This window comes from Protopterus annectens, chromosome 5.part1, assembly GCF_019279795.1.
Source record: "Protopterus annectens isolate FY-2018-M chromosome 5.part1, PAN1.0, whole genome shotgun sequence".
NCBI classification, from domain to species: domain Eukaryota; kingdom Metazoa; phylum Chordata; order Ceratodontiformes; family Protopteridae; genus Protopterus; species Protopterus annectens.
The window spans coordinates 226,601,262-226,611,495 of record NC_056736.1 but is presented as its reverse complement, the minus strand read 5'-3'; the positions used below and the strand labels follow the sequence as shown (position 1 = coordinate 226,611,495).

The window sequence follows — 10,234 nt, the reverse complement described above, 5'->3', positions numbered from 1 at the left end:
AGATTAAGATCTTACAATAGTTTTAGCCTAGTAGAGGAACAGTATATTAGCAGGAAAGGCCAACATTTTTTGCACTTCAAACATAAGCCTAATCATGGTATTGCCAGTCATTTGGAAGAATAGTATTAATATATGCCTCAACCAAAACCTGCAATTATTTACAGTTGTCACATTTTTATGGTGATTCAGTTTTAACAATATTTCTATACTTACAGTCATGTGAACATCAAAGAACAGCAAATAAAACTATTCACATTGCTTCTTACTTAGTGCAATAGAGCAGTACCTTTATTTTTGCTTTTTTGCTTTGTAAATTAAAAAAGTTGAAAGCTAAGGAAACATCAGCACAAGTGATTTTTATTAATGTTTATTCATTGTTTAGTGAACATTTCTTTCAGTTACTTGAAAGGCACCCAAGAATGATTTTTCTGTGAACAGAAAAGTATACAAAACTGTACAGAATAAATAATTTATATAATTCAACACATACATCAATGCAAAATAAAACTGCAGTGATCTACACTCATAGCAATATACACCACTGATTATCAGACAATGTGCTTTTCTGCAAAACATTTGTGGTAAAAAAGTGTGTCTTGCAAAAAATAAAGTGTTTCTCTTCTGAACTACTCACTGGCCACAGAAAACAAACATTTTAACATGATTTTTAAAGCCACCACAGGAGCCAGATATTTTATAGAAACAGGTTAAGTGGTAACAGTATAAATATATTTACAATATTTTCTCAGTAGATTCGAACACCCTACAAGCGTTCAAGATAAAACCTGAATGCTCTTCATACAGCAGTGCACAGTTATGGTAAAAAATCCAGATAAGCTAAAATGACATTGTATTTACTTTTATCTCAAGACATTAATGGAATGTGATACCCAGAAATTATTTGGATGGTTAACATATTTTAAAGCATTATCACACTGGGTAAGCAAGGATAATCCAAGGACCTTTGTTAACTTTGACAACATGTGTTAAGATGCAGCTTTAGTCCATGCACCACTGAAGCAAACCTTTAATAAACATAATGGGGTTGTTGTTAATTAGTGAAAGACTTATTGCAAGAAATGTTGAATTGAGAATAATCCTCAGTTCTGAGTTATTGGTTTTGAATTATGTTGACATTTCCAGTCAGGACTGAGTCAGGCAATACCTATTGTTTTTTTGTTTTTTTTTTTGTTTTTTTATCTACTGTGAATGCCCAGTCGATGCTGCTTATCAAATCTGATGTCTGGGCCTTCATTATTATTATCATTGTAGGCCATAAAATAAGATGAATTGCTGGCTTCTGTGTGCATATTAGCAAAAAGTGATTTTTTTTTTTTTTTTTTTTGCAGAGAGATAGTAAAGACGCTTAAATGCAGCAGGTAGGTCCACTGTGAATAATTATTATTCCTCTTTTAACCACCACAAAACTATTTGACTCTCAAAACATCTGCAACATTGGTAGGTCACTAGTGAAAATAGCAACACCACCAAGATTGCCAAACACAAAAAAAATCTCCAAACTATAACACATGCCATCTCTCGTGTTGCATAAGCTCAGAGGAGAAGGAGAAACTGAAGAAAGAGCAACACTCACTTCTGTGCTCTTCTCCAAGTCTGGGTTTCATGACAGAATCCCAGTGGTCTTTTGGGTTTGGCCCTCTGAGTGTCTATCACCTATCTGGTGACAAAGAGCAGGCCTCCCATGGTAGAGATCATTGTCTGAGAAAAGGTGAGCAATGCAAAAAGATAAGTAGATATCAAGCCCCCAAATTCCAATGCAAAGTATACATTTAAGGGATGATATATTACTGCCAGATGTCATCTATATTGATAATTCTGTTAAGGTGCTATCAGGCTTAAGTGAGCTTGGCAGCAAAACTTGATAAATTATTTAGGTTAGTTACTTGACATTGTGTTATTGTTGCTAACAAATGACAGTCATGCTTCATTTTTGTAACATGTGGCACTAAAATAAACTACAACATGTAAAAGAACAAGCATAAAAACAAGAATAAGGAAAAAGATGAGTAATTATCAGATTTGGAACTACTTTTAATCTGTATGTCTTGTTTACATTAACTGAAATGCTTTAGTCTGGCATACTGGTGCCTGCAATATCTTAGTGCGCACTTTTATACTGTTGTACTTGTTGAAGACATAGTATGTGAGCAGTAAGTAATGCAATTTAAAAACTATATTACCCTGGCCACTCTCACAACTCCTACAAATAACTAACTGCTATATATTATATAAAAGCTGACCAAAGTTTAGAATTTCATTTAAATGGAAATAAAAATAATGCTGGGCAATGACCATACACAATAAACTCTTAAGATGAATGCAGAGCAAAAGCAATTTTCCCTCATTGTTTATTTACCCCAAGGAAAACTGTTTGGAAACTATAAAGTGTAAATAACAGTATACAATCAGTACTCCAAAAACTGAATTTCTCAAATGCAGTCACTGTAAAGGGGAAGTTGCTCTTTATCCCAAAGTGCTGTGCCATTAGTAACAGACTCATGCATGTTGGTATAAGTGATATTTCCCCTCATGAAAGGATACACTAAAAGCCCAATACCTTTACACTGTCTCCTACTGACTATTGATTTAATTAAGGGATGACCTATGCCTGCCCTACAATGCACTAACAAATCCAGCCCTGATGGAGCTGCTGCATGTCCGCAAGTCAAACAGCACAAGGGGTCACCCAATCAAAGAGCTAAACTTCCTCAGCAACTCAAACAAATTTCCTGGAGAGACAGGTAAGTGTTTCAGAGATTGTTCCTTCTTTGGAACAGGCTTCCTATTCACATTAAGCAGAGCCGTTCCTTAGGTCTCCTCAAACGCAGTTTAGATCAATGGATGGAAAATCATAAATTCACACCTGGGGTAGCTCATATGTCCCTTATGGACAGGGGCAGTCTGTAAGATACTCAAGCCTTAGGCACAAATCCATGCCATCCTCTTACCCCTCGGGGCCATATGCTGGGTAAAATTTGGTTATACTGGCTAGGCTTGCAAGGGCTCTTAAGATCTTAGCTTAGTAATCTCCCATGAACCTATGAAAAAAACATGCCTCTGGGAACTGATCAGACTGACTTTTAATCAATTATGTTTTTTCTTTCAGTTGCCTTTCTTTTCCATCATTTTGCAGTCAATCAATAGGACCTACTTAAAATTAAAGACTTTAGTTTGAAATAATATAATGGTGTTTTCAAAACAAGCTTGTGCCATCAGGTGTTCTGTCTCTCTGTCCTAGCTGCATATAGTGGGGCTACATACACAAAAGATTAGTATCATCAGATGTTCTGTCTATCTGTCCTTACTAAACATAATGGTGCTACATATGCATTTGAAGGAAAAGTTGTGACACTTAACTTTCATTTTAGATGTATAGGTAGCCCCAGTGCATGCAGCTAGGACAAAGTTGCTTGTGGTTCTTAGCTGTATGAAATGGCACTAGTATTTTTGGAATACCCCAACAGTGCCTTTTCTTAAGCCTACATATGCTTGCTCTTGTCAGCTCCACTTCCTTAAAAAGTTATTTACACTAATGAACACCCTTGTGCTCTCTTAATGAACTATAATGCTGTACATTACTGTTCAGGCAAACAGAAATATTTTCTTCTATGTGTAAAACTCATTTCTAAACAACAGTAGGAGACATAAATCTGTATATCAAAGTGAGATAGAAAATGCAGACAGCATAATATAAAAACAAACATGGATTGTCTGTATTTTTTCACCCCCCCACATATACATGCACACATACACACACACACACACACACACACACACACACACACACACACACACACACACACACACACACACACGTACTTTTAGATACAAATCATCCAACAATGATACTTTTATATTTCTTTATACTGTACTTACAGTTAGCATTGAGTCCATTATGGAAAATACAGCCATTATTTAGGTGTGATTAAAAAAACAATGATACACATATACCAGCAATTAACCTGCATCCTTTTAAAGGCAGACAGACATCAGTTTAAAAAGTGTGTTTCTCTCATTAAGAGATTCAGTAAATTTAGCGTGACAGTTCAGTTAGTGGTAGCAGTGTTTGTCACGGGGTATCTGCTTAAAGACATGAAAAAGGAATATTTAATAGTCAGTGAATCATGTATTTCTTATATTGCTGCCAGAAGAGCCTCAAACAATCCAGTCACTTATCACAGTGATACCTGAGTTTTTAACGGGAGTGCAGCTGTGCTTTGCTGTCAGTTATTAATAATAGTGCTGTTTGTTTAAGGCACTGTCGTGATGTCATATCTTTGTCAGACAAGCTTAACTGAAAATATGACAATAAAAAAGCCAAGGTAGTTTTTAGACCTGTTGTTCCAGCACCTCCAGGTAGTCCGGCTCAGTCTGTAAGTTTGCCTTCAGTTCGAAGTATTCATTTTTAGTCTGTTCAAGTAGCACTTTCCTTGGTCTGGCATACATAATTGTTTCCATGAGCTTCAACTCTTCATGTCTTCCAGGGTAGCTGATGTCCATATCAGGCTGAAGCTGCTGTATATTTTTTCTGAGGTACTCTGTGATTCCAAGCTGCTTAAGTTCTCGTTCTCTTTCTAAAATGTTTCTATACAAAGAGTTGGCATCCCTCAATGGAATAAATTCAGATGCATGGTCAATGCCTCTGAACTTAACAGCAGAACCTGTAAGAGGCGACTCATTCTCTCTTTCAAGAAGACTTCTGCAAAGGTTTTTGGGGTCATTAATGTCTTTTTCCTCTTCATCATTATCTATATCCTTTGGACCATATGTTTGACTCTTATATACATGAACAATGGGTGTTATCATGCGTTGCTCATACATGCTGGCAGACGGACTTTCACCAGTGTGATGAGTAGTTTTGTGGCCGTACATGCTGTAATGGAGATGCACTGGACTGCTGTCCTTTATCTGCTGTACTTCTTGTTTCTTTTTGGACCTTCTTCGACGATGTAGGACGAAAACAATCATCCCAGCAGCACAGAACACAATCATGATGAACACAACTAGCATGGCCAGAATTAATACAGAAAGTGGGACATTTTCTGTAATCGAACCAATAAAGGTAGCAGCTGTGCTTGTGGTTGTTGCAGAAGGGGAAACAGCTACAGCGCCAGGTTGTGTTGGTATATTTAACAATCCTGGGCACAATGAGTCACTCTTCAATGACTTTAAATCTTTCTTAGCAAAACCACTAGGTGACTCACACATGACTTCCCCGACATGTATTTTTTTACTAAGTTTTTCAACCCATTGCTTTAGTCCCACTAAGTCACATGTACAATCCCATGGATTATCTTCTAAATCAAGTTGCACCACAGAATTAAGCTGATCTAAAACATTACTCACTGCAATATGTAAAAATCGGTTGCTCTTAAGATTTAATCTGGCTAAAGGAATGCCTAAAAAAATGTGAGGTGGCAAAGTCTGAAGAAGGTTATTACTCATATACAAGACTTTCAGTTTAGGCATTGCACTAAATGTACCGGACATTACCTCCTTAATGATATTAAATTCAAGATATAAATACTCAAGTGAGTGTAATCCAAGGAACATATTCTTTGATAATCGAGTCAAGTAGTTTCCATTTAAATAAAGTTTCTGCAAGTTATTTAGAACTGCAAATGATCCATCTTGAATAGAACTGATCCGATTATTGCCAAGATGAAGGAGCTCCAAACTGCCGTACTCCACTAAGTCAGATTTTGTAAGTGTCTGGATGATGTTGCCATTTAGAAGAAGTTTTTTTGGCTTTGGTGGTGGTTGCTGTAGTTCTGATACACTTTTAATGTTTTTTTCCTGACAATGAATCAAAAGCCCTGAAAGTGGGTGGTTTGTACAGTGGCAGGGCATGGGACAGAGTATATCTGGATATTCTGGTAGGAATGTGACTGGATAAACTTTACTGTCACCTGGTGAGTTTGAATATGTCGCATGAGGAACTATTCCAGGGTCCTTTGCCTCCTCAATTACCTTGGTAGGTATTAATTTTTCTGTCTCTCTAAATTTTTTTTCCATATCATATGGGCAAAAAACTTCCTTTTTTAGTTTGCTTAAGATACTACCATATAATTCTGAAGGACTATTGCAAACAATATCTCCTATAACGAACTGAGGAGGCATGCTTTCCAGCCAAGTCTTTAATGGCAATAAGTCACAGTCACAGACCCACTTATTGTCTTCCAGCTGAAGTTCCATAATTCTGCCAATGTGTTCCAGAAATCCTACATATGGTAGCCTCTGTAATTGGTTTCCACGGAGATCTAAATGAGTGAGTGGAACAAATCGGAATATATTGGTAGGAAGATTTTCAATGGCATTGTCATTTAATATAAGCACTTTGAGTCTTTTAAGTTTACTAAAGGCACTGGGCTCAATTGTATGTATAAAATTATTGTCTGCCTGAAGAAACTCCAGGTTTTCTAAACCATGAAAAACATCCTCTTTAAGTATTTCCAAATAGTTTTGGTTTATATGCAGCTGCTTTATAGAACTGAAACCACCGAAAGCTCCCGGCTCTATGTCAAATATCTTATTGGACCCAAGGTGCACTGAAAGAGCATTTTTGAAGTCAATGAAGTCACCACTTTTTAGTTGTTCCACTTCGTTTCCAATCAAAGTGATATGAAATAATTGATTCGCTGGGACTTTTATTTGAGATATTTTTTTTATGCCTCTGTAATCACAGTTTATACTTAGTACTCCATCCTTTGTTTCACAGGTACAGAGACTGTCACAAGATCCTCTCAATGACTTCGGAGGATATACTTGCTGAGAGTCTGTAGCAATGATCATGAGGCACAAGAAAACCCAAAACACCATGTTTTCACAGTTACAGGTCCTTTACCATTCTGCAAGAAAAAAAAAAAGTCTTAGAAAACAGAAGATGTGTGTCAAATTCAATAAATGTATACTTCCATCTATAGGTCCTTTGACTGCATTTATATAACACATGATGACTTTTCTGAAAAGAAACACATGCTTAACATTCTGACTCTCTGCAATACATAAGAACATTTGGAATTTATTTTTATATTTATAGTTATATATATTTATTATAATCGGCCTGAAAAAAATGTGACTTTATAATAGGATGCATGAGGCACAAACAACTCTCATCGGAGTATCAGAATATTCCAAGGAGTACCGGCTTAGATGTCCTTCATTCAATTCAAGGTTATTGTGAGATGCAAACTTGTTGTATAAGACTCTTTTTTTTTGTTTGTTTGCTTGTTTATCAAGATCCATGTATGCTGTTATCTGACAGATAATACTGCAAATCTGCAGGAAATACATTGCAATATATAAACATGAACACATTTATTTTAGGTGGAACATACACCACACATGTTAACTCTTATCCAAACAGAGTCTGTATTTTAAAATTGTGGATGTGCCCATTATTGTAATGAAATGTACAGTACATGCTTATGTAAGTACAATGTGTAGTAATGTGCTACAATATGGAAGAAATCTTGCATGCTAATGCCATGAAAATTGTGCTCAAGTGTGTGCTTTTGGGAATGTTCCCTTGTCACTGTGAAGGGGGTAATGACTGCACACACCAATAAGAAAGGAAGTTCCCCCTGTACACTACATTTTATTGCCAGTGACATGCTCACTGGGGAGCCTATTGCTGAAGCCTGCCATATTGCTTTCTGTCTTGGTGCCTTGGGGGCCATGGACATTATTCCTCCTCGTTAATTTGTTTTTTGAAGTTGTCGCCATGACCCTGTGGACTTCTTTTTTCACACAAGGAATTTGAAACTGCCCTATGTCTCTGCAGCTGAATGCCACTTCAGCTATGGGTCTCCAGTCAAATATGCTGCAGTGAAATGTCTCAACATCTAGAAGCTTGAACCCATATGAATGAATGAATAAATAAATGCAGAAACATGGCTTGGCAGCTTTTGGTAATCCTACACTTATCCTATACTATTATTTCTTCAACAGATAACTGGTAGTGTGGCTGTTTCACTCAACATATTGCATAACAGAAGTATTTCAAGAGCAATGGCCCCTGATATCTGGAAAAAGTCCAAGACCATCACATTTAGCAAGACTAGTAATATCAGGTAACCAAGACCTATTGGCCAGTTAGCATTCTGAGCCCCCTAGCTAAAGTTCTTCATAAAATAGTTCACTGACAGCAAACAGATTATATTCACAATTTCAACATTCAGTCAGAAGTACAGCAGACTTTCAGAGCTGATCATGGGTACCACAACATTGTCATAAACTTATCAACACTGCTGCCAATAGTCTATACAAGGGTCAGAAATTATTTTGATTTTTATTTAATTTTGTCATTACACTTTTATGGTTTTAGCATTATATCCTCTAACATAGTTTCTGTGTTTGAATTCTTTGTTATTCTTTTTTGCTTTATCAATAATATTTTCTGGAAGCATGGAGGTGTTTAGGTGAAATGGCAGTGGAGTTTTTAACCAGATTGTTTAATGAAATCTTGGAAAGTGAGAGGATGCCTGAGGAATGGAGAAAACGTGTTTTGGTACCAAATGTTAAGAATAAGGGTGATGTGCAGAGCTGTAGTAACTACAGAGGGATTAAATTTATCAGTCACAGCATGAAGTTGTGGGAAAGAGTAGGGGAAGCTAGGTTAAGAAGGGACATGATGATTAGTGATCAGCAGTATGGTTTCATGCCGGGAAAGAGCACTACAGATGTGATGTTTGTTCTGAGATTGTTGATGGAAAAGTACAGAGAATGTCAGAAGGAGTTGCATTGTGTTTTTGTAGACTTAGAGAAAGCATATGACAGGATGCCTAGAGAGGAGTTTTGGTATTGTATGAGGAAGTCAGAAGTGTCAGAGAAATGTGTAAGAGTGGTACAGGATATGTACGAGGGTAGTGTGACAGTGGTGAGGTCTGCAGTGGGAGTGACGGATGCATTTAAGGTGGAAGCGGGGTTACGTCAAGGATCAGCTCTGAGCCCTTTCTTATTTGCAATGGTGATGGACAGGTTGACAGACGAGATCAGACAGGAGTCCTCGTGGACTATGATGTTTGCAGATGACATTGTGATCTGTAGTGAGAGTAGGGAACAGGTTGAGGAGACCCTGGAGAGATGGACATATGCTCTAGAGAGAAGAGGAATGAAGGTCAGCAGGAATAAGATAGAATATATGTGTGTGAATGAGAGGGAGGATAGAGGAATGGTGAGGATGCAGGGAGTAGAGGTGGAGAAGGTGGATGAGTTTAAATACTTGGGGTCAATAGTTCAGAGTAACAGTGAGTGTGGAAGAAAGGTGAAGAAGAGAGTACAGGCGGGACGGAGTGGGTGGAGAAGAGTGTCAGGAGTGATTTGTGACAGACGAGTACCTGTAAGAGTGAAAGGGAAGGTCTACAAGAGGGTGGTGAGACCAGCTATGTTATATGGGTTGGAGACAGTGGCACTGACAAAAAGGCAGGAGTTTGAGCTGGATGTGGCAGAATTAAAGATGTTAAGATTTGCACAGGGTGTGACAAGGGTGGACAGGATTAGGAATAAGTATATTAGAGGGTCAGCCCAGGTTGGAAGGTTTGGAGACAAAGCCAGAGAGGCACGATTACGTTGGTTTAGACATGTGCTGAGGAGGGATGCTGAGTATATTGGGAAAAAGATGCTAAGGATGAAGCTACCAGGTAACAGGAAAAGAGGAAGGCCTAAGATAAGGTTTATGGATGTGGTGAGAGAGGACATGCAGGTGGTTGGTGTGACAGAGCAAGATGCAGAGGACAGGAAGAAATGGAAACAGGTGATCTGCTGTGGCGACCCCTAATGGGAACAGCTGAAAGAAGATGATGATGAATAATATTTTCTGAATTGTCACCTCTTTCTCTGCCACTGGCGATTTTTGGAAGCTGTCTTTATAAACTCTGCCTTTGTTTAATTCCTCTAAACTGTTTAGAACTTTATCATGAGACAAATGGATTCCATTGCTAAGTTAGGGCATAATTAAAATTCATGACATTTGTCAACAGTGTTTTTCTCAGTACCCACAATGTAGCCAGAATTGCCTCTAGATCAACCCAATTATCAAATAGAAAAAAATATAACCAAATTATATTTCATAGAAAAGTTTAAATCTACTGCTGTTTAGTTATACAAATCCCAAAGCAATGCATCAGTGTTGAAGACTGTATCAAGATCCTTTTTATTAATATTTAGCACCTTTATTCACACCACTTAGTAAACTTATTCAGAATAAATAGCC

General features: G+C 37.4%; 1 protein-coding gene across 1 annotated transcript in view; it reads right to left on the bottom strand.

The window, feature by feature from the left end:
- Positions 1-265: 265 nt before the first annotated feature.
- The window catches only part of SLITRK6 (SLIT and NTRK like family member 6), a 55,989-nt gene continuing 46,020 nt past the window's right edge, over positions 266-10,234 (bottom strand). The window contains exon 2 of the mRNA XM_044072923.1: positions 266-6,869. Within this exon, the coding sequence (XP_043928858.1) occupies positions 4,351-6,840 (2,490 nt within the window). The 5' untranslated portion in view covers positions 6,841-6,869 and the 3' untranslated portion in view covers positions 266-4,350. The remainder of the gene's footprint in view (positions 6,870-10,234) is intronic.